The 24299-nt window shown below is 42.5% G+C and overlaps 2 protein-coding genes and 1 long non-coding RNA gene across 3 annotated transcripts; all 3 read left to right on the top strand.

Moving 5' to 3' along the window:
- The first annotated feature begins 459 nt into the window (after window positions 1-459).
- LOC145551447 (terminal uridylyltransferase 4-like) lies at window positions 460-10990 on the top strand. The gene is made up of 9 exons (XM_081606297.1): window positions 460-951; window positions 6154-6267; window positions 6336-6413; window positions 8000-8177; window positions 8259-8306; window positions 9029-9111; window positions 9189-9304; window positions 10079-10233; window positions 10818-10990. Exons 2-9 carry the CDS (start codon window positions 6211-6213, stop codon window positions 10973-10975), a joined length of 873 nt encoding a protein of 290 aa, XP_081462423.1. The 5' UTR covers window positions 460-951; window positions 6154-6210; the 3' UTR covers window positions 10976-10990.
- A 369-nt stretch (window positions 10991-11359) lies between these two features.
- On the top strand, window positions 11360-16446 carry LOC145551343 (uncharacterized). Its single transcript, XM_081605838.1, has 6 exons — window positions 11360-11436; window positions 11571-11800; window positions 13417-13491; window positions 14622-15251; window positions 15676-15849; window positions 15931-16446. The coding sequence occupies exons 1-6, from the start codon at window positions 11360-11362 to the stop codon at window positions 16017-16019; spliced, it is 1275 nt and encodes a 424-aa protein (XP_081461964.1). The 3' UTR covers window positions 16020-16446.
- A 3013-nt stretch (window positions 16447-19459) lies between these two features.
- On the top strand, window positions 19460-23673 carry LOC145551448 (uncharacterized). Its single transcript, XR_014087288.1, has 3 exons — window positions 19460-20315; window positions 22995-23091; window positions 23174-23673. It is a non-coding gene; the product is annotated as an uncharacterized LOC145551448 (long non-coding RNA).
- The last annotated feature ends 626 nt before the right edge of the window (window positions 23674-24299 follow it).

Raw genomic sequence — 24299 nt, forward strand, 5'->3', positions numbered from 1 at the left:
CTACCTACCTACCTACCTACCTACCTACCTACCTACCTACCTACCTACCTACCTACCAACCAACCAACCAACCAACCAACCAACCAACCAACCAGTGACGTGCGGTCAGGGGAGGCAAGTGAGGCAGAGCCTCACCTGTCATCATGGAAAAATAATATAAAATCATTTATATTTCTATTTTCACCCTGTTGTTTTGTACTATAAAGTATCTATTTTTTACTTAGCTTAACCAATTTTGACTACTTTTTCTTCAAAATCGCTGGATTTTCGCATTTTCCCATTCAAATGCTCAGAAGCGAAGCCGGTGAGGCAGCAGCGAGCTGAGCCTCACCTGGGATTGCGCAACCTCTGGCTAACTGCACTGGCTGCCATTAAATGACAGCATGTTCATCCTGTCTGTACGCCGGCAATAAAATGGCTAATAAACATTTAATATATGGACTGATTTTCCATAATTTCGCTTGTGTAAATAATGTACAGTGTTTTTTGTCACTAACTGCGTGTGTATCGTGTTTTGTGTGCGGAGGAGCGATAAGAAACGGCAGAGAACAGACTGGAGGTGAGGCAGGCAGTTCTCTTGCCTCACCGCTGGGGGCGCTCATGTTCCCAGATATAGTGACTGCACAACTGCAGAGTAAGACACGGTGAGCTAGCCATGGAGCTAGCCACACAGTAAATAAGTAAAGTACAGCGATATATTTGTTTTCTTCTCTCTTCCGACGTCAACATGAAAGACTACATTTCTAAACTTAAACAGTTTTCTAAAGTGGATTTTTAATTGAAGCAGGAGATAATAACTAAAGGAAAACCAACACCGGAGCTGAAAGTTTTACTTCCAGACAGTTTGATTCTCAAACGGAGTAGAAAAGATGCCGAGGATAAACTTGGCTTTGGATGAACGGATATTCCTGTGCAGAATTAGCGGTGCATGGATTTCATTGACACGTAAAGGTAAGACAGCAATAAGATGTTTTAGTTTAGTTTTTTTTATTTAAATGTGCGTTTTGTGGGCTACAGTTAATGTTTAAATAATTCAGTAAAGTAGAAGCGGTAGCTAATCCACCAGCAATTATTTATTAATAAAACATGAAGCCTAAAACATACAACAACAAACTAAATGTTCTGTTCTGTGTGAAAAATTCTTCAATGTTTTTTGGTGTTAAATCCTAAAACTGAAGTGGCATTGTTGTCAGTTGCTATGGCAACGAGTCTGCGTAGCTTGGAGAATACAGATCCATTTGCTGTGGATCATAGCACGAAATTAATACCTACATTTATATGTTTCACTAAGGTAACGCGGCTATGGATGACGCGTAAAAGATTAGTCTTTCACGTTATATATATACGTTATATATATATATATATATATATATATATATATATATATATATATATATATATAATTTCATTTATACATGTCGGATATATATTGTTTATTTATATATTTATCTTTTATTATGTTGTGTGTGTATACATATATTTTTGATAAGAAATAAAAGCATAAATACATATTTTGATAAGAAATATATTATTCTTTATATTTTTATTATTTTAGTTATGTATTTATCTTTATTATTATGTTGTGTGTGTATATATTTTTTGACAAGAAATAAAAGCATAAATACATATTTTGATAAGAAATATATTATTCTTTATATATTTATTTTATTTTTTACAAATTCTCCATCACCATCCCCAGCCATTCTGCCAGCCTCAGTATCTCATGGTTTCCAAGCAGTTTGACTGTCTCTGGTCTGTCTTCTCGTCTCCGACCGCCGCAGTCTTCTCTCCTCCGTCCGCCGCAGTCTCCTCGTCCCCGTCCGCCGCAGTCTTCTCGCCTCCGTCCGCCGCAGTCTCCTCGTCCCCGTCCGCCGCAGTCTCCTCGTCTCCGTCCGCCGCAGTCTTCTCGCCTCCATCCGCCGCAGTCTTCTCGCCTCCTGCCGCCGCAGTATCCTCGTCTCCGTCCGCCGCAGTCTCCTCGTCCCCGTCCGCTGCAGTCTTCTCGTCTCCGTCCGCCGCAGTCTTCTCGTCTCAGTCCGCCGCAGTCTTCTCGTCTCCGTCCGCCGCAGTCTCCTCGCCTCCTGCCGCCGCAGTCTCCTCGCCTCCTGCCGCCGCAGTCTCCTCGTCTCCGTCCGCCGCAGTCTCCTCGTCTCCGTCCGCCGCAGTCTCCTCTCCTCCGTCCGCCGCAGTCTTCTCTCCTCCGTCCGCAGTCTCCTCGTCTCCGTCCGCCGCAGTCTCCTCGTCTCCGTCCGCCGCAGTCTCCTCGTCTCCGTCCGCCGCAGTCTCCTCTCCTCTGTCCGCCGCAGTCTTCTCGTCTCCGTCCGCCGCAGTCTTCTCGCCGCAGTCTTCTAGCTGCAGTCTTCTCGCCTCTGTCCGCCGCAGTCTCCTCGCCTCCTGCCGCCGCAGTCTTCTCGTCTCCGTCCGCCGCAGTCTTCTCGCCGCAGTCTTCTAGCTGCAGTCTTCTCGCCTCTGTCCGCCGCAGTCTTCTCGCCTCTGTCCGCCGCAGTCTTCTCGCCTCCGTCCGCCGCAGTCTTCTCGCCTCCGTCCGCCGCAGTCTTCTCGCCTCCGTCCGCCGCAGTCTTCTCGCCTCCGTCCGCCGCAGTCTTCTCGCCTCCTGTCGCCGCAGTCTTCTCGCCTCTGTGCTGCCTGGACTTGGTGTATTTGTCATGGGTCCACTATGTCAACCTCATGACCTACAAACCGCAATTTATGATGATCTGTCCAAGTAATTCTCCATGGGCTCTGGGAACTTCCTCTACACCCGAGTTTCTCCCTTAGCGACCACCCAAGCTGCATGCTATTTGGACTGCCAGTATCCATTAGCTGCTACCAGAGAGTCGGTCCAAAAAGACCTGACAGTTCTCTATCTTTGGTTTGAGAGCATCCCTCCCTTCTGGTGCCTACGAGCTGATTTTAGGGTTGTCCCCAAAACAGGCACAGAAAATCTTGTGGCCACATCTCCGATAAGCCGCATTGACAATGGAGTTGGGGGCGATGTTCTATCCACTTTCTCCAAAATGTGTTCAAAGTTCTTCCAGAGGTGAAATTTGAAGCTCTGTTTCACAGATGACTCTGCCAGGATCCTCACAACACTTTTGGGCCTCTCTGGTTTGACTGGAAGTTGACTGATGATTGGGAGGATACCAACCAGGGAGTGGTCAGTGGACAGCTCTGCCTGTCTTCACCCAAGAGTCCAAGACATACAGCCACAGATCAGATGGGAAACAACAATGTCTACCATAGAACTGTGGCCATGGTGTCCTTGTGCTATGAGCACATATGGACACCTGTATGCTTGAACAAGGTGTACATTATGGACAGTCCATGACGAGCACAGAAGTCACATAACAGTACACTACTCGGGTTTAGATCAGGGTGGCCGATCCTCTCAACCACAAGCCTCCAGGTCTCACTGTGAGTGCCCATGCGAGTGTTGAAATCCCCCAGCAGAACAAGGAAGTCTCTTGGAGGGACACTCTCCAGCACCCCTCCAACAGCTCCACAAAATGTGCCCAATGTGAACTGCTACTTGCTGGCTTTTCTCCTTGGTAGGAGATTAGCCAACCTACTGCCTTGCTCACGAAGCCACTTGGAAACACGTGATCTTAAATGTCCGGCATTTCTGCTTTCAGAAGGGACTTCCTCAAAGGAAACATCCACTTCTTCAACATCATTGCTTTCATGATGTTGTGGCTCAATTTGAACATGTTCTGAGCTTTCTTCAGAATCCATTTCTTCTGAGGTTGAACACTCAGAAATTCTCTCTAAAGGTGGCACGTAATTCTCCAAATTTAAATATCCCCGGATGGATGATCTCCTAGAGGAAACCACCCTCCTGTAATAATTTTTGAAGAATTCAATGTCATCTTCTGTGAGAATTCCTGAAGAAGATGGTTTTTCTGAAGAAGGCTCAGAAACTTCTTCAAAATGTGCCACAACATTATCAGCAGCTGTGTCAGAAGAAGGGATTTCCTTTGAGGCGACGTCCGTATCTGCAGCGTCCATGCCATCAAAATGGTCTGCGAAATTCTGAACTCCGTCTTCTGAGTTTCCATCAGCAGAAGACGCCTCTTCTACCAATGGATCCTCATAGACCGGTTCTAAATTTAACGCATCTTCCTGGCCGTCACAGCTCGTTTCAACGGCCAGGTCCATTTCGTCAAGGGGAACATCGACACTTGTACAGACATCAGTGTCTGCGTCCCCTGGACACGTTTCCAAGTGGAGTCCACAGATGTTTTCCAAAGCCACAGGAGCTTCATCACTAAAAGTTTCCAAACTTGTCAAGACACCCGAAGTGCCACTAACAAGGTTGGCAGAAGCGTCCATGTCACTTTGGTCTTCATCTGCGTCCTCAGGGCATGTTTCTAAGTCCAGTTCACATCTGGTGGCAAAAGCCACGGTGTCTTCAGGGGTAAAATCAGGTAAAGGTGTCAATACCCCTGAAGCGGCACTGACACGGTTGGTGGAAGCGTCCATGTCATCTTTTTCTTCATCTGTGTCCTCAGAGCAAGTGTCCCAATTCATTGCACAGATGGTCTCCAAAGCCACGGCATCTTCAGGGGTGAAACTTGTCAATCTTGTCACGACACCTGAAATGCCACTGGCGATGTTGGCGGAAACGTCCGCGTGGCTTTGGTCCTCTGGAATTAACTCCTCAAACCCAAAATATCTCCACCTGATATTTTCTTCGCGGTCTTCGGCAACTTCTTCTTTATGATGACCAAGAAGTTTCTCCATTCCTTTAGAGGCTAAGTAGCCCAGGCCCCAACCGATTGTTAGCATCATTTTTAAGTTTAAGCGTGTGAAATTCTCTGTACGTGGATCCAAAGGCAGCTGAAGGGCAAACTGAAAATTCTTGTATTCCAAATTATGATAATAATCTTTTGAACCTTTATGACATCATAGATGAGAACATTGGTGGCATGATGATGTCAAACAACCTGAGTCAGGTTCTTGTTTGTTTTAGTTGCTATGGAAACAGAGTTATGTGTAAGGTGGGACTACTGTCAATAAAAAAATGCATGTTAGACATTTAAATCTGTGAATGCAAGTCAATAAATGTGCATAAATTTAAGTTTTGTATTTGTCCTGTTTTTCAACTCATACATACGTGTAAAAATCAAAGATTTTACCTATGACAACACCCATAAACAAACAAATTAGTACAAGTGTTTATAGAGTATTTTTTCAGAAGTTAAAACACATCATTCACATTTAGAAACTGTCTCTAAGCCTCTGCTGGATTTATTTTGAACTGTCAGTGAGGAGGATCCCCTTAAACAGATCATATCTTGCCTTAATTGCTCATTTTGTTCATAAGGAAAATATTTAACATCTAACAATTAAGATTTTTTTTTTTACATTTGAATCTGTGACAAGGATGATGCACCAAGCAGATGAGCCAAATAATTTTATGTTTAATCTCACCTTCTTAGTTATTTTTGTACCTTTTCTCATTCTCTAACCTCTCAGCCTCTTCACTGTGTGTTTATGAATCGCCCCTTTGCGAGATCTCCTGTTCACTCTTAGCACCGCAGCATAAAGTGACTTGCAGGTTCTGGTTCTGCTCTGCATGCAGAACCAGAACAAAACGAGGAGAAGCAGAATTCAGTTTCTACGCACCACAAATTTGGAACAAACTTCGAGAAAACTGTAAAACAGCTGAAACACTGGGTGCCTTTAAATCTCAACTTGTTTAAGTTGCTTATGGCTAAATTAGGGTTAGAGTGCGGGTTTTGATGTTTTTGATGTTTTTAATGTTTTTACCTTTACTTTTTATCTATTTATTCATTTCTTTTTATTTCTCTTTCTCACTGTTTATGTTTTAATGATGTAAAGCCCCCGGAAAACTTCCCAGTTAAACAACGTTTCACTAAAGTCCCAGAGGGTTAGAGTCCCAGTTAAACAACGTTTAACTAAAAACCTAGAGTTGGAGTCCTTGTCAAACGGGGTTTTTGACTAAAGTCCCAGAGGATTAGAGTCCCAGTTAAACGACGTTTAACTGAAGGCCTAAAAGGGGTTTTATGTTTTTATCTTTTTTAATCTAAATCTCTTTCTCTTTCTCACTGTCTGTTCAATGTCACATGCTTCAGTTGTTGGACAATGTCACAAACTTCAGTTGTTGGACTCTGACGGTCTGTGTCTCCTCAGCGGTGCGACATCGGCGACGCCTCCAGAGGAAGCCTCTCGTCTTACGCCTACATCCTGATGGTTCTCTACTTCCTGCAGCAGAGGCAGCCGCCGGTCATCCCCGTCCTGCAGGAGGTAAAAACCCTCTGATCTTTGACCTTTGGCCTGAAACGTGAGCTAACCTTTCAGCTTCCCTGCTCCAGATCTTCGACAGACAGACGGTTCCCCAGCGGATGGTGGACGGCTGGAACGCTTTCTTCTGTGACGACCTGGACAAGCTGGTGAGGATTCTCTGACATCCGGTCTGATGCAGGGCTGGACGATAAATCGCCAACAATATGTGTCAATCGGACACCTGATCGATATCTACAGTAGGGCTGAAACGATTCCTCGAGTGATTCGAGTACCTCAATTATTAAAATTCCTCGAGGAAAATCAACCTGCCTCGAAGCTTCGTTAATTGATGTTTTATCATTTAGCGCACCGTGTTTCAGCCGGAACATTATTTGCGTTGCGCGGAGCTCTGACTTCCGCCTCTGAGTTGTTGACGGAAGCTACGTGTTAGCGGCATAACGTCCAATCTTCAAGTTTGGCCCGCTGGGATTTTACTGATTGGTGATAATTCCGGGTTTTCATCGTTTTTGTGGGACCAATAAACATCCTTAAAATGACCGGCGCGATGCCGGGAGTCCGGCAGCCTTTCTGCTCCGGAGCTGCTGGTTGAACGGCGGGAAGAAGCTGAGGAGGATTTCTACAGGTGAGCGGAGAGACTGAACACGGCGGGCGGCTGAGGGTTGATGCTTACAGGGTAAGAGCAGCTTTACGGACGAACCGCACAATAAACTTATATCATCCCGGTCTGAACAAACGGGAGGCGGAACATGGCGGGTAGATGAGTTTCTGAACGGAGGAGCCGTAAATATCCCGTGTTTCTCCCCGGTCTACAAAAAAGTAACTGGTAGGGAAGCTCAAATGTGGAAAAAATAGACTGATGTTGATATCCGATAGTAACACTGGTGTTATGGAAGATTTACCAATATTTTATTTCATAATTGTTTTTATCCGATTACTCGAATAATCGTAAGAAAAATCTATAGATTACTCGATTACTAAAATAATCGTTTACAACAGCCCTAATCTACAGACATCTGATAGAATATTCACTGAGCTTTGATCCAGAACCGCACAGCATTCTGGGGGATGTAGGCAGAGGGGAGACTTTAGCTGCTCCACCTCTCACGGCGAGTGAAGCCGGGTTGGAGTCAACTAACTCACTCACTCTTTGGTTGCTTCAACGGCCTGCTGGGTAAAAAGCAGTTTGGAGTTCTCTTCCAACTCTGGTTGCCTAGCAACGGCCTGCTGGGTAAAAAGCAGTTTGAAGTTCCCTTCCAACTCCGGTTGCCTAGCAACAGCCTGCTGGGTAAAAAGCAGTTTGGAGTTCCCTTCCAACTCTGGTTGCCTAGCAACGGCCTGCTGGGTAAAAAGCAGTTTGGAGTTCCCCTCTGAATCCGGTTGCCTAGCAACGGCCTGCTGGGTAAAAAGCAGTTTGGAGTTCCCCTCTGAATCCGGTTGCCTAGCAACGGCCTGCTGGGTAAAAAGCAGTTTGGAGTTCCCTTCCAACTCCGGTTGCCTAGCAACGGCCTGCTGGGTAACTTGCGCAGCAGCAGTTTCAAGTTTCCTCACTGTCGCTTGTAACTGCTTAAAAATAAGAAAAACAGCATAAAGTGAAAACTGGATGAAAGGGGAAAGACAGATATTTCAATATTTAATTTCAGATATTTAAAACAAATAAACTCGTCAATAATTATCGGCTGGTGTGACACGTTTACACGGCGGCAGGTTTCTCAGCCTTGTTCTTGTCGCGCAGCGTCAGCGGCTGGCCGACCGGCAGCCCAACACCGAGTCGGTGGGGGAGCTGTGGCTCGGCCTGCTTTGCTTCTACACCGAAGAGTTCGACTTCAAGGAGCACGTCATCAGCATCCGGCAGCACAAACGCCTCACCACGTTCGAGAAGCAGTGGACCAGCAAATGCATCGCCATCGAAGGTGACCGGGCCGCTTTGCTTTCACCTGCTGCTGAGCTCCGCCGGCGGTTCGATTAACTTTTAACATGTTTTCTGTTCCCAGATCCGTTTGACTTGAATCATAATCTCGGTGCTGGAGTGTCGCGTAAAAGTAAGTCTGAAAAGCAAAACTCACGTTTATTAAATCTGCACTTCATCAGCCGTACATCATCTGAGATACTTTAGAGGTCAAATGAAACCAGAGCTGAACCAGCAGATGCAGTTTGATGAGTAAAACCTAAAGATTTATCTCACCGAATGAAGCAAATATGTTAAATGAATCCAGTTCACAGAAAAATCTGTTTTTTTCTTTTCACAGATGGGGCAAATATTTAAAAACATACTTTTATGAAAGTTACACTTTGCAGCTTCAATGTTTCCAGTCTGTTCTTTTTTTTGACTGAATATATTTTCACATCTAACTAGTTTTTATGTATTATCCGTTTATATTTTCTGTTGTATCGTCTTTATTACAGCGGAGGCCAGAGCCAAGTTTATCACCGCGTACAAAACGATGCTAGAAAAGCTTTAAACAAAAATTATTTCAGTTCGATTCAGCATGGAATTGATTCTAGTTATCAAAAAGTATCAAAGTTCAGTGTTTTATTCAGCGTTTCTGCATTTGGAGTTTGGTTTGGATTTTATTTGTGCCAGTAGAATGACAGTGGGCTGAGGACTGAGCCCTGAGGAACCCCTCGTCCATTTCCAAACAGTTTGATTTGAACAATTCAGATTCATCAGATGTTTTTTATTATTAATACTAGTTCTGCACAGATTTAGTTAGCTTAGCATCTTCAGATTTTAAGCCGGATTGATTTTTTTTCCACCCCTCAGTGACGAACTTCATCATGAAGGCGTTCATCAACGGGCGGAAGCTGTTCGGAACGCCGTTCATTCCCATCCCCGGCACCGAAGTGGTACGTTCCTCCACGCTTTCCCTCCCAGGCGTCCTGATGAACCGGGGGGGTTAAATCTGCGCCGCCTTCCTCTGCAGGAATACTTCTTCGACTCGAAGGTGCTGACCGACGGCGAGCTGGCGCCCAACGACCGCTGCTGCCGGATCTGCGGGAAGATCGGACATTACATGAAGGACTGCCCGAAGAGACGCAGGTCGTCCTCTGACAGCTTGTCCTTTACGCTGAAGGCAGCAGGAGGAACAACTTTATGATTTAACTGGTTTTCAAAGTGTGGTCTGGGGGCCATTTGTGGCTCTTGGACTGATTTTTCTGTGGTCCGACTGCAATTCAAGAATGACACAAATCTGATCCGTTTAGAGTTGGTGCTTGATGCAGATGCACTGCAAAAACACAAAGTGTTCCTGATCAATTTCTAGTGCAAACATTACGATGGGAGTAACACAAAATTAATTTTTGAAATTATTTCACTTACAACTTGGGAAAAATAATCTGAAGATGGATTGAAACAAGCCTCTGTTTCTACCTGAAGTTACTTGCAAGTTAATTTTGTGCCAAAAAATCTCAGAAAAGTTTCTTGGAAATTTATTAGATTGAAAAGTTGAAACTCAGGAAAATTTACAAAAGTCAAAAATGTTCAATTTTACAAGCTCCAATAATTAAAAAACATTTTTTTTCTCAAATTCCTGACGTTTCAAACTCAGACGTTATTTTTTCTGTTTGTTTTTCTTTCTCTTTTTGACTTTAATGCACCAAAATCAGCTTTTTCTAATTGATTAAACTCAACTTTTAAAGCAAACACTTTGAAAGAAAGTGACCCAAACCCTGTTCTTATTCTGGGAATAAATTAGTTGAATCAAACCAAAAGTAAAGTGAGAACTAAAAGTCTTTCTCGCAGTGAAACAGTCATTTGGTGAAAAGCTTTTCACACGCTGCAGGTTTTTATTTGTCTTCTTGTTTTGTCCTTCAGGGTGAAGAAGAAGGAAAACGAGAAGGACGAGGACAACAAGGAGGACGAGCGGGAGCCGAAGGACAGACGCTGCTTCCAGTGCGGGGACATGGGACACGTCCGGCGGGACTGTCCCGAGTACCGCCACCTCAAGCAGAGGAACGCCGCCGCCCCCAGTAAGCAGAGGGCCGTGCGTCAGTAAAAACACTCCCCAGGTCCAGCAGCTCCTTTCTGCTGCTTTGTTTTGTGAAAGCTAGAGGTCAAAAGGTCAATCAGGCCAATTTGGTGTCAACCAACTCATTTTATAGATATTAATGAAAAATGGCTTCCAAATTCTTCCATCCTGGGTAAAAACAACCGAAACTCACTGGTGGGAGAAATGACTGATGGTTTTAAGCCAAAAACTAAAATCTGACGCCTCCATTTTAGTTTACATTTTCTGAAGAAGGAAGCTGCGCTCAGCGTCTTCAGAGATTTTGGTGCAGCGCCCCCACAGGCCAGGAGGGGAACAGGTTTTTGAGAGCGTTTGAGAACCACAGCAGCTGGAACCGTAACAAATGTTACAACTTTGGTCCAAAATCGAACTGAATCTACCAAATTATCAGATGGAAAAACAATCTGTGACATAAAAGTTCCTAACTGTCGGGTACGGTGTGGTATCTGTGATGCTGTGGGCCTCTTCCTGATACAGCTGACAGCTGTGATGGAGCTGCAGGGCTGGACATGAATGAAAAGCTGTTGTTTCTGCGTTTCGCTGCAGCTCCTCTGATGGTGCGCAGCGTGGTGAACTCCCAGTCCATCCCCATCCCGGCGGCGGCGGCGGCCGACTCTCCGGGAAGAACCAGACAACCTTCTGAATGTGTGAGTTCAAACCGCTCGGTCCGTTTGCTTCACATCCTGAAAAATGCTTCAGCTTGAATTTGTTTTTCAAGGTTTGTAATAAAATGCATAATTAAAAACCTAAATTTAGAAGATTAGACTGTTGATACTCAGGAAATTGTAACTTTTTTTTGGAAAAATATTTGGCTTTTCAAACGTAGAGATGCCCTGACGCTCCGTCACATTAGTGTTTACGGTTATCGTTTATGCATCACGGCTCTCTGCTCCGGTTCTTTCAGTCGGACAAAACCTTCATCCAAGATGGCGCATGTGTGTGTTCGGGCTGCCGCTCGCCTGCTAAAATGTTGCTTTTTCGCCATTTGTCTGCTTGTGTTTGCTGTCATATCAACTTTGATGGACAGCGTTTGCGTGAGTGCAATAAGGACTTATAATCGTGACTCTCTTTTCGATATCAAAGAGTCAATGGAAAGCTATTTCTACGACTGGGACAGCTACAAACAAACTTTTTCCACCTCCGTTTGTGTGTCCCCCAACCTCCCGTGAGTACCTGTGGCGACGTCCGGGAAGTCCGAAGAGGAGGAGAAGAGGTTGCCGAGCGGGTGTCCAAGTTCGGATCAGGCGTGGCGTGAGGCGTATGGTTAAAGCTAATCGGAGCTACAGGTGGCTGCGTCAGATCCCACTCGTACGCGGCCTTACAGCTGGTGGTGCTGCCCCATCCACGCGTCACGCCACTCGTCCGGGTTGTGGAGCTAGAAGTGGACATCGCTGGACCAACGATGGACGAGTTACCCGGGCCCAAGGTCCATTTCAACGGTTCTTTCATACAACAGGAGGGCAGTATCGGTCATGCCAGTACCGCTGTTTACCACGTGACCGTGGGAGATGTCTTCAGCCGATCCCGATGTGCCCAGCTGACTTTACTCCTGATCTGACCTCTTTGTCATCGCAAAATCGGATTGGATTACTGAATGCTCGTTCAATTTCAAATAAATCGTTCTCTATTAATGAACTCCTTGTTAGGAAAAACTTGGACTTCCTCTTCCTCACAGAGACGTGGCAGAGGGAAAATGAATTTGTCCACTTAAATGAGCTTCGCCCTGCTGGTTACTTGGCAGTAGGTAAGCCTCGCTCAGGACGCCGTGGAGGAGGACTGGCTGCTGTGCACCGTGACCGGTCCACATGTAGACTGTCAGAAACAAGCCACATCACCTCTTTTGAAATCCTTATGATGGAAGTTGGTTCCTCAGATACATTTTATACTATTTTGATATATCGCCCTCCTGGCTCTGCTGGGACTTTTCTTCAGGATTTTACTGACTTTTTATCTTCTATAATTAGATTGGGAAAGGTCTTGATTGTGGGTGATTTTAATTTGCAGATTGATGATGTTACTTCTATTCCAGCAAGAGACCTTATATCGCTGACAGAGTCGCTTAACTTTACACAGTATGTCTCAGGTCCCACACACAACAAGGGTCATACGTTGGACCTGGTATTTGCATTGGGTTTGCAAATTACCAATGTGTGTGTGGAGGATGTGTTTCTGAGTGACCATCACTGTGTTTTCTTTGACTTGATGGTGCCGTCTGAACCTCGGCCTGTACTTACTGAGGTAAAGAGGAGAATCATCACGGAGGCGACAGCCATGCTTTTCTGTGATAAGTTTGATCCTTCACTTCTTAATAATCTCACTGAAACGGACTGTTTTGTGAATGGTTTTAATAGCCAATGTGCTGATATTTTGGATCAAGTAGCGCCAGTTAAGGCTAGGAAGGCACTACAGAAAAGTCTCTGCCCATGGATAAATGATGAAATTAGGTCTCTGAGGAGAACATGCCGCCAGACTGAGCGCTTATGGAAATCTACTAAATTGGAGGTCCACAGGCTGCATTTAAAGGACTTAATATTGTCCATAAATAGGAGGATTGAGGAGGCCAGGGCAAGTTATTTTAAATGTCTAATTGCCTCAAATAAAAGAAATCCTAAAGTGCTCTTCGATACTATCAGCTCTCTTGTGTCACCTGTTGCTGTAAATCTTTATAATTCAACAATTACCTGTGATGAGTTCCTGGATTTCTTTATTGATAAGGTCAAAGTAATAAAGGACAGCTTGCCGCCTTGCCATAGTTTACAGCATTTTGAACCTCCCACTCAGAGCTGGACCTCATTTGAGCCCGTTACTGTGGAAGACATCTTCATCATCATCAAAAAAATGAAACCGTCTTCTGGTACTTTAGATGTTCTCCCTTTTAAACTGTTTATGAGGGTTTTTGATTCCATTGGGCCCTATATTACAAAAATGTTTAACATGTCTTTGCTTAGCGGTGTGTTTCCTAGTCTTTTTAAACATGCCATTGTGGAGCCACAGTTAAAGAAACCGGGACTGGACTCTTTTGAACTCAAGAATTTCCGGCCAATATCCAAGATCCCTTTCTTGGCCAAAGTCCTGGAAAAGGTGGTCTGCATCCAACTTAGATCATTTTTGCAGGCGAATGACATTTTCGACACTTTTCAATCAGGGTATCGTGAGTTTCACTCTACTGAAACAGCCCTGGTGAAGGTGTTCAGTGACATCATGATAGCAGCGGACACCGGTAAATGTTCTGTGCTGGTTTTATTGGATCTGTCATCGGCGTTTGACACAGTGGACCATGGCATCCTGATAAATAGGCTCCAACATTTGGTTGGTATGTCGGGTTGCGTTTTGAAATGGTTCACCTCTTACCTGGTTCGTAGAACTTTTAGTGTGTCAGTGGGAAATGTAGTGTCTGATTCTGCAGGGCTTTTGTGGGGTGTGCCGCAGGGATCGGTCTTGGGACCTGTTTTGTTCCTGCTGTACCTACTTCCTCTAAGCAGGGTCATTCAGAAGTTTAGTGAGGTGTCCTATCATCTCTATGCCGATGATCTTCAATTGTACTGCTCTTTCAAGCCTAGTGAGCCGCATAAACTTTGCGCTCTCACTAGTTGCTTGGCCGAAGTGACAAAATGGTTCACTGAAAACAGCCTATTATTGAACTCCAGTAAGACTGAGACCTTGATTGTTGCTCCTGACAGTGCTGTGCCTGGAATTAAGCAGCATCTTGGGAACTTGAGCTGCACAGTTAAGAGCAACCTGTGCAACTTGGGTGTCTTCATGGATGGAGCAATGTCGATGGAGCGGCACACAAATCAGCTTGTTAGAAACTGTTTTTTCCAAATTCGGAACATTTCTAAACTCCGTAAAATGGTGACTTATGGTGAGCTTGAGATGATTGTTCATGCTTTTGTCTCATCGAGACTGGATTATTGTAACAGTCTGTTTACATGTCTTAATAAGAGGGAGTTAATGCGTCTGCAGGTAGTACAAAACTCTGCTGCACGCCTGCTCACCTGCACCCACAGGAGGGAACATATCACACCCATCCTCAAAGGCCTGCACTGGCTGCCTGTATCTTACAGGATGCACTATAAAATCCTGATACTGACTTTCAGAGCTCTTCATGGACAGACGCCAGACTACATTAAGAACCTCATACAGCCTTATGTTTCGACTAGGAGCCTCAGGTCGTCGAATCTGAACTTGTTGACGGTTCCTCGGACCTTTTTTAAGACTCGTGGAGACAGATCTTTTAAAGCTGTGGCGCCCCGCCTATGGAATGAGCTACCTTGCACCATTCGATCTCTACATTGTATAGACACTTTCAGGAAACAACTTAAGACCCACTTTTTTAAACTTGCTTTTTAGTGTACTACTGTGTTTTATTGTTTGTATGTTGTTTTAAATTGTTTTATTTTTTATACTTTGTGCAGCACTTTGTGATCCTGGTCTGTGAAAAGTGCTATAGAAATAAAGCTTACTTACTTACTTACAGTCGTCAGACTCCGCCCTACTCCCCGCAGCCCGCCGCCGTCCCCCACGGCTCCCCGCTGTCCTCCGGCTCCCCCCAGACGTCCCACAGTAAACCCGGCTGCGTCGGCCCCCCCCAGATCCCACTGTCCCTCTTCAGCTTCCCCTCCTCCCACCCGGGCCAGTTCCACCCCGCCGCGCTCGGCGCCCTGGGGCTGCTGCCCTCCCACCAGTCCCACATCGCCTCTTCCTCCTGGCCCATCCACGGCCCCGTCCTCGCCTCGGCCTCCGCCGGCGGCCTGTCGCCGCCCGGCCTGACCTTTGCCCTGCGCTCCGTGTCGGGGAACGGCAGCCCCACGGGAACGGGCGGCGGCGGCGGCTCCGTGAACCTGAACGACCCGAGCATCATCTTCGCCCAGCCGGCAGCGGGGCGGCAGATGGGCATGGCGCCGGGTCGGGACGGACAGTGGCACAACCACATGGCGCAGCCGGGGGCGCTGATGGGAAACGGCACGGTGGTGAAGTCAGGTACTTCCTGTTTGCTGACTCAGCTGCAGCTTCATGCTAATCCGTTATGTTCACACCAGCAAAGGTTGATCTTTGTTTTACAGCTTCTCTAACATTTTTCCCATAAGTGAAGTAATTTGCCAGTGGAACTAGAACTTTTTCATCAATATTAAGGAATTATTTACTTAAAACAAGTTTCCACATCTTGCTAAAAATAATGCGCAAGTTAGTTTTGTCTTATTTAAACGGTACTAAGATATTTGCACCAGAAACTAGATAAAAATGCTGAGTAAGAGTTTGATTTTTTGCAGTGTAGTACGTAAAACAAGCATCAAAGGAACACAAAGTGGTTCCTTTCATTCCTGAATTATCCAGATGTTCACTTCAGAAGATTACAGGAATGTCTGAGAAATAAAAACATTTGTTTTAATATTTTTCGTCACAGAACCGGGCCACCAGGTCCAGTTTGAAGGTGTGAGCCAGGGCTCGCGGCTGTGGGAGCACAACAAACCGCCCCAGTTCAGCCTGTCTCCCTCCTGGCCCTACCGGATGCCGCAGAACTTCATCCAGCAGGGCGGCGGCGGCGACTTCCAGCCCGGGAAAACCTTCCTGGCTCCAGGTCGGACCACGGGATTCCAGGAGCTCAATGGTCTGCAGGGGAAATGAGCTGTTTTACTGATTCTGTTCTCCTGTTTTAAAGGTTCTGTGGTGCATCCCAATCCGAACTTCCCACTGGTTCCTCATGTTCGGCATCCAGTCAACATGAATTACATCCAGCAGAAGAAATGATTTTAATTAGAGTTCTTGGTCAGTAATAGAGCAAAATCATGTACTCTTTGCATCAACTGATCACATGGACAATTTTAAGAAGAAGAAAAAAATGAATTTTATCATTTTTGTACAGTTTTTATGTTTTACTTTTTGGGTCTCATTACATTGATTTGTGATACAAATGTTAAATATTTTAATGCCCCCGTTTTTGAGGGGGTTAAAAAAAAAGTATTTTTATTTTATGTGTAAAGGAGGATAAATTGTAAACCTTTATTTTTACTAGCTGTATTCATACTTTGCTTGCTGAAAGATGAAGGCTTTGAATAGATGTTTGTTTTTAAAACAACCTAACGTGTCAGTATGTAGTGCCAAAAGCAAGAAAAAAGGGGAAAAAAAGAAAAATACGAAGAAAAAGCTGCAAAAAAATAAAGAAAAAAGCAAACAAGTCTGGTGTTGCTCTTCATTACTTACAAGAGGACAAGAAAAGCTGAAACAGTTTTAGAAATGCAGCCTAGTAATAATTAGAAATGGTGTTTAATTCAGGATATAAAAAATGCTAAGTGGATGCTAACTTTTAGCAAAAACTTTAGCTAGCGTTCAGCACACTTAATAGTTTCCCCTAAATTAATATTTCTGGATAAATTCTAAACTGACTGTTTAGTAAACTTTCATTTGAATAAAGTTCAACATCTTGAATTTTGGTTGTCGCATGTTAAGAAATCTGCCAGTAATTACACGGTCATATTCATGCTCTTACTTTGAAGTGGGTGAAAACTGTTTGAGCGTCACTTCCGTTTCCTGACTTCACGTTTTTCCTTTTTTTCTCCCTTAAAAACAATCAACATACAGAAACGAAATGTAACGATGACGGTAGAGAATAAGATGAAAACAAATACATTAGTTTAGGTTATAGAACATGTAGTCGTAGTATTTTAAGGGTAGATATTGGAGGCTAGCTAACCCGTTAGCACTAGCTTCCGTTAAATAGCGTTTGTGAACTTCGAAGACAAAACCAGAAGTTTGCGAGAATCAGAGAAGAAATACTGGACACACAGCATTTAGCACATGAGTTTGTAGATAAAAGCTCACACACAGAGATAAAGATTTGAGTTTATGGGAAGTGTACGGAAAAATTAGGCATAGAGTCACAAGGCAAGACCCAAACAGTGATGGTCCATCAGCTATACCTGTTGGGTCAGGCGTATGGAGGACCAAAACTGACATAAGAAGAAATAAGAGCAAAAATAAATCTTTTAATAAGAAATAGAAGAATGAGGGCCCGCACATACATACATACATACATACATACATACATACATACATACATACATACATACATACATACATACATACATACATACATACATACATACATACATACATACATACATACATACATACACACATACACACACACACACACACACGCATACATACATACATACCAGTGACATGCGGTCAGGGGAGGCAAGTGAGGCAGAGCCTCACCTGTCATGGAAAAATAATATAAAATCGTACATACATACATACATACTGCTCAAAAAAATAAAGGGAACACTTAATCAACACAATATAACTCCAAGTAAATCAAACTAATGTGAAATCAAACTGTCCACTTAGGAAGCAACACTGATTGACCCGACGAGGGTTCCCGTTGTCAATCAGTGTTGCTTCCTAAGTGGACAGTTTGATTTCACAGAAGTTTGATTTACTTGGAGTTATATTGTGTTGTTTAAATGTTCCCTTTATTTTTTTGAGCAGTGTACATACATGCATACATGCATGCATACCTACCTACCTACCTACCTACCTACCTACCTACCTACCTACCTACCTACCTACCTACCTACCTACCTACCTACCTACCTACCTACCTACCTACCTACCTACCTACCTACCTACCTAACTAATGTTAAGGAAGAATTTTTATATTACTGGTAAATTTAGCAAAACTCTGGCTCTGATACTTCCTTTTGATCCCGGGTTTTCTCGCGTGGCCACGTGCGGGGACAAAAACACAACAATGCGTGTTGACGTCACAGAATTACAGGATTTAATCCAATCAGAAGTAAATAAGATAATAAGTAAATAAGATAGTACAGGAAACTAAAGAAAGACAGATACAAACATTGTTACCTGAGACAAGAAGACAAAGAAATATCAAGGACGTCCTTGGAGAAAGAGCTGGTGCAGAAGTAAAATAAATCAGCTTTTTTCTGAATTGTTTCCCTTGTGCACAAACTTTTATACCTGTAGGTGTGTTTTCCTCTTTAATGTATTCAAATAAGGCGTATCTCTACTTGACCAATTGGAAGGCATCTATGGCCCTTTTAAATTTAGAAAAAAGTCCCGCAGTTTGGTCGCAAGATCAAACACCTTTTGTTAAATAAGGTAGAAGCAGACTCTCCGAATTCATGGTGGTTTATGGCTTTCACAGATCAGTGTGAAAAGCTAGAACTTCCTACTGATTGTTTCCCAACAGACAAAGAGCAGATCAGAAGATCTTGGCAAACAATCTGCTTTAACTACAGTAAAATATATCAATAGGTCAGAATATGTTATAAATTTTAAAACTATAATTATGGTATTTCAATCAAGTCATGATAAATTCTAAAACTAACTTATTTTAAATTTATTTTCTTAACACTATCCGGCCTCCTGTGGCTCTACAGCCATCTGGGCAAAGAGAAACAGATGCAGGAACCTCACAGGTAGCTGTGAAATTCTGGTTTCTCTTCTGCTCTGCCAGGAACAAACCTTTAATACTGTACTTTTAATTCAATGAAAAGTTCTCCAGAAACCCAATTTGTTCTTCTGCACTCAGCATCTCCAAAGTTTAGTCCTGATATCAAACCAAAAGCAATAGATAATAAACAGAAAATAATGAAGTACAATTCCTGTTTCTAATTAGGAATTAGAAACAAATAAGAATTAAGACTTTCATTCACCATAAACCTAAGTATTTTCTAATACTAAACAAAACATTTTATGTTATATTCAGTTTTTGCACCATGTCAGATGTTAGTTCTGGAAGACTTCTCATCCTGGTTACGTGAACCGACCAAAGTTCCCTTTCTCAGAGTAATTCAAGTGATACTGTCCTCCACCTTCCTGCATATGTTAATTTATGACCTCCTGTCTTTAATGATAAGACCCCAGGGGTCTGAGCCGAAATTCTCCTGCAGATCCTATAGTTCTTCGGGTTTTAAATCACTAACACAAACCTGTTCAAACTTAAGAAATTCGTTCTAAAAGGTTTAAACTGTGTTAAACACTCAAAATAATAATTTTTCTCAACACTACCTACCTACCTACCTACCTACCTACCTACCTACCTACCTACCTACCTACCTACCTACCTACCTACCTACCTACCTACCTACCTACCTACCTACCTACCTACCTACCTACCAACCAACCAACCAACCAACCAACCAACCAACCAACCAATCAACCAGTGACGTGCGGTCAGGGGAGGCAAGTGAGGCAGAGCCTCACCTGTCATCATGGAAAAATAATATAAAATCATTTATATTTCTATTTTCACCCTGTTGTTTTGTACTATAAAGTATCTATTTTTTACTTAGCTTAACCAATTTTGACTACTTTTTCTTCAAAATCGCTGGATTTTCGCATTTTCCCATTCAAATGCTCAGAAGCGAAGCCGGTGAGGCAGCAGTGAGCTGAGCCTCACCTGGGATTGCGCAACCTCTGGCTAACTGCACTGGCTGCCATTAAATGACAGCATGTTCGTCCTGTCTGTACGCCGGCAATAAAATGGCTAATAAACATTTAATATATGGACTGATTTTCCATAATTTCGCTTATGTAAATAATGTACAGTGTTTTTTGTCACTAACTGCGTGTGTATCGTGTTTTGTGTGCGGAGGAGCGATAAGAAACGGCAGAGAACAGACTGGAGGTGAGGCAGGCAGTTCTCTTGCCTCACCGCTGGGGGCGCTCATGTTCCCAGATATAGTGACTGCACAACTGCAGAGTAAGACACGGTGAGCTAGCCATGGAGCTAGCCACACAGTAAATAAGTAAAGTACAGCGATATATTTGTTTTCTTCTCTCTTCCGACGTCAACATGAAAGACTACATTTCTAAACTTAAACAGTTTTCTAAAGTGGATTTTTAATTGAAGCAGGAGATAATAACTAAAGGAAAACCAACACCGGAGCTGAAAGTTTTACTTCCAGACAGTTTGATTCTCAAACGGAGTAGAAAAGATGCCGAGGATAAACTTGGCTTTGGATGAACGGATATTCCTGTGTAGAATTAGCGGTGCATGGATTTCATTGACACGTAAAGGTAAGACAGCAATAAGATGTTTTAGTTTAGTTTTTTTTATTTAAATGTGCGTTTTGTGGGCTACAGTTAATGTTTAAATAATTCAGTAAAGTAGAAGCCGTAGATAATCCACCACAGCAATTATTTATTAATAAAACATGAAGCCTAAAACATACAACAACAAACTAAATGTTCTGTTCTGTGTGAAAAATTCTTGAATGTTTTTTGGTGTTAAATCCTAAAACTGAAGTGGCATTGTTGTCAGTTGCTATGGCAACGAGTCTGCGTAGCTTGGAGAATACAGATCAATTTGCTGTGGATCATAGCACGAAATTAATACCTACATTTATATGTTTCACTAAGGTAACGCGGCTATGGATGACGCGTAAAAGATTAGTCTTTCACGTTATATATATACGTTATTATATATATATATATATATATATATATATATATATATATATATATATATATATATATATATAAAAAAATTCCCTTCTCACCCTCCTCGGGTGGTCTGTTTCATCCTCTCTGAGCTCGGGTCCTCTACCAGAGGCCTGGGAGCTTGAGGGTTCTGCGCAGTATCTTGGCTGTGCCTAGAACTGCACATTTCTGGACTGAGATGTCTGATGTTGTTCCTGGGATCTGTTGTAGCCACTGCTCCAGTTTGGGGGTGACTGCCCCGAGGGCCCCGATTACCACAGGCACCACTGTGGTCTTCACCTTCCAGGTCTTTTCCAGTTCCTCCCTGAGGCCCTGGTACTTCTCCAATTTCTCATGCTCCTTTTTCCTGATGTTGTAATCACTTGGTATTGCTACATCCACCACAACGGCTTTCCTCTGTTCTTTATCCACCACCACAATGTCCGGTTGGTTTGCCATTACAGCGATATATATATATATATATATATATATATATATATATATATATATATATATATATATATATAAAGCAGGAACGCCAGTGTACACATTGTTTTAATTCTTCATTTTATTGTTAGTCGTCCTTTTATAGAAGTGTTAGGGAATAGAATATACCACTCAAAAGCTGAACTCCTCAAATAGTTGAGACCACATCTAGAGACGTTTATAAAAGTCCATTTTGATAGTTAAAACACAAAACATTCCTGAAACTCTTATCCTAAAGCACGGGGGCATCTTAGGACATGATCAAAAACATAAACAAATACTTAAAGATTGCCAATGAGACACAAAAATAAATAAAGCAGACTGGTACGCAGTGAAACATTTAAACAGCAGAAGTCTGCATAGTGAACTGCCTGAGATAGGGACTCCTCCATCTAATCTCCAAGAAAAAACATAATGGGGGTTACAGCCAATAAACGTCAGCCACTCCAAGTTTGTGCCTGTGCAGCAACAATACCAGGAGTTCTGCTGATGGACCCTGTCCAGGAAAATACAGTTAGTATGGATCAGCAAATTCAGGTGAAGAAGGTTTTAGCCAGCCTCACAAGCTGTTGCGGGAAATGACAGGCAACCTGCTTGGTACATCAGGAGACATAATAAAAGGAGTGCTTTAAATAAAGGCCAGGGAAACGATGTTTCAAGTTTTTAAATACAACTGATATGTATGATCTAAATGTTAATCAAATAAATGTAATGCTTCCCACCTTGTCACTTGCAAGAGAGTATACAAAATCCAAACCAGTGAAGTTTGAAAAAAAAAAAAAAAAAAAAGAAATTCATTAACCTTTTTGTAAACTCAGCTTTAAATGGAGCGTCTCTTAAGTGAGAAGTTACCACTCAAACAAAGTGAAAATGAATCACAAGGTTTTGGATAACATAAACAGTTCATGAATCCTTCTAGCAGACCATAAAATATTTGAACTCCTTTAGAAACCATAGAAGAAGAACATGCGAAGCAACAATGTTTTTGCTTGTTTGGAAAATGAACTGCAGTGATTTATTTTCTGCAGCAGAATCGAGTTCAAACTGCCCCTTCGCTGAGAATGAAACTAAAGCTGAATGATCTCTGGCCTAATGTTTGGCATCTGATAAGCATTGTGACCAAGTGCATGAATATCACTTTATCCTTCTAGATACATTCCCAAAATAAGTAGTTAAAGTTTTACTGATAAACTACTAATTACAACATAAACAAACTAGTATTCCCCGAAAAATGTGTTATGTTTTGTTTGTGCTTTTTATTAAAGTTCCCTATTAACGCAAAGAAAAAAAGACATATTGTAGGAAAAGACATGTCAGGACATCACAACTTGCTGCTGCCTGGAAATGTACAGATCAGACATGAATTTACAATTTCTTTTGAATTATTACTCTCCATCTGCTCGTTGCACAGGATCTGTTTCCAGGGCACTCAGCCGCATGTTGGTCTTTGTGTTTCTTTACCATCCAAGCCCAGAAGGATTTGAAAACATTATGAACAGGACAAAGTAACGCCTCAACATGTAAACAAATTGCTGGTGTTAAAAGGGGAAAACAATGAATGACAAGAGTTTTGCTAGGGGGATTATTGACTAATTTTTTTAACCTTTCAGTGGAGCCGTGGTATCAATTATTTAAACTCCGTAGGTGGGTTATGTTGATCTCTGGCTCTGGCTCACTGTGATGTTTCATTTGCTTCCCCGAAGTCCTTGTGTTTTTCTGCAAGACCTTCATCGGCTTACACATGTTTTAACTGTAACTCATTCACTGAACTGTATCTCACTCTATCCTCAGAGATGAATCCGACCCTCAGTCTCTCAAGCAACATGAGTCGCAGCCGGCGCACACTGAAAGCAACAGCACACATACTATGAATCATAATTTGCGCAAGGTAAAATGTAGGACCACTCGAATCACAAAAATAAAGAAAAATGGACAAATAAGTCTCATGGAATAAATTTTTTTATTTTTAGACAAAAAAAATACCACAGCAACTTTTGTTTAAAAGATTGGGTGGAGAAAATGGAGATCTGCAGGATTCGCTGCCTTCGGAGAACCAGCAGCATCATCAAGGACTCCTCACACACAGACCACCACCTCTTCAAACTCCTGCCCTCAGGGAGGCGCTTCAGGGCAATAAAGTCAATGACAAACAGAATAAAAAACAGTTTCCAACTGAATTTCTTACAACTTTCACACTTAAGAAGTATAAATGAGATCATATGTTGGCTGTGAGAACAGAAAGTGCCCCAGTCATGAATATATGATTTTGTACATTGTCAGTACAAAATTAAAAGCAGGATGCTGTTTTATCCCCCGCCAGCCTTTCGTCACTACTTTACAACACATCCAGAGAACATTTTCATCCATTATCTGCTCAGCTCGTTACCATGGTTACTCCAGCAGGCACTTTGAGTCCCCCAACAGCTCATGAACCCTGACCAGGCTCCTCATTTTGACTTCTTAACCATAAAAGTTCTCATTATTGGTATAATTCAGAATATTTGATAAATACTGGGATTTTTACATAAAAAAAAAAATTCTGTTTTATTGCCACAAGAAGAACTAGTAGCTAAAATACCTCAATACTTAGCGAGATAATATTTTTCTGACACATGAATTAAGAACAAATGTAGCGTCTGTTATGAATTTTGGCTCTAAGTTTTACTCATATTACAAGGTATGTTTCAATTACACAAAATGAAAAATAAATAACTGAATAAACAACGTTAAGACAAATAGTAGGTTTAGGTTGACGTGTTTTTCTCTTACTTTGGTCTGATTTTTTACGTCAAGCAAGTTTATAACACGAGATAGTAACTGACTGAGTTTCTCTCCAAACTTTTGCAAACATCCTCATTAAAATGGAACAAAAAGACAAAAATCTCTGCTTTTTAATTCATTATCTTAACTTTTTCTTTGCCTTCTTTTCATACAAAACATTATCTGTTTACATTAATCATGAGTGTGCTGTGCAGCTAAATGGTTTCCATTTATTAAAATCTGATGTAGAGTTGCTTCTGAGGAGATAAATATTTGAATAGCCAAACAGACATTTACATTGACATTCATTGTTCCCTGGTAATGATATTGCCTTTT

Source organism: Poecilia reticulata, chromosome 4 (genome assembly GCF_904066995.2).
Source record: "Poecilia reticulata chromosome 4, P_reticulata-male-v2, whole genome shotgun sequence".
Lineage (NCBI taxonomy): Eukaryota > Metazoa > Chordata > Actinopteri > Cyprinodontiformes > Poeciliidae > Poecilia > Poecilia reticulata.

Coding starts and splice junctions, on each gene's coding strand:
- LOC145551447 (XM_081606297.1), top strand. CDS start 6,211: ATGGTTCTCTACTTCCTGCAGCAGAGGCAGCCGCCGGTCATCCCCGTC. Junction 8,307..9,028: donor TGCTGGAGTGTCGCGTAAAA/GTAAGTCTGAAA, acceptor TCCACCCCTCAG/TGACGAACTTCATCATGAAG. Junction 9,305..10,078: donor GACTGCCCGAAGAGACGCAG/GTCGTCCTCTGA, acceptor TTTGTCCTTCAG/GGTGAAGAAGAAGGAAAACG.
- LOC145551343 (XM_081605838.1), top strand. CDS start 11,360: ATGGAAAGCTATTTCTACGACTGGGACAGCTACAAACAAACTTTTTCC. Junction 11,437..11,570: donor TGTGTGTCCCCCAACCTCCC/GTGAGTACCTGT, acceptor TGGCTGCGTCAG/ATCCCACTCGTACGCGGCCT. Junction 11,801..13,416: donor TGTCTTCAGCCGATCCCGAT/GTGCCCAGCTGA, acceptor CTTTTCAATCAG/GGTATCGTGAGTTTCACTCT.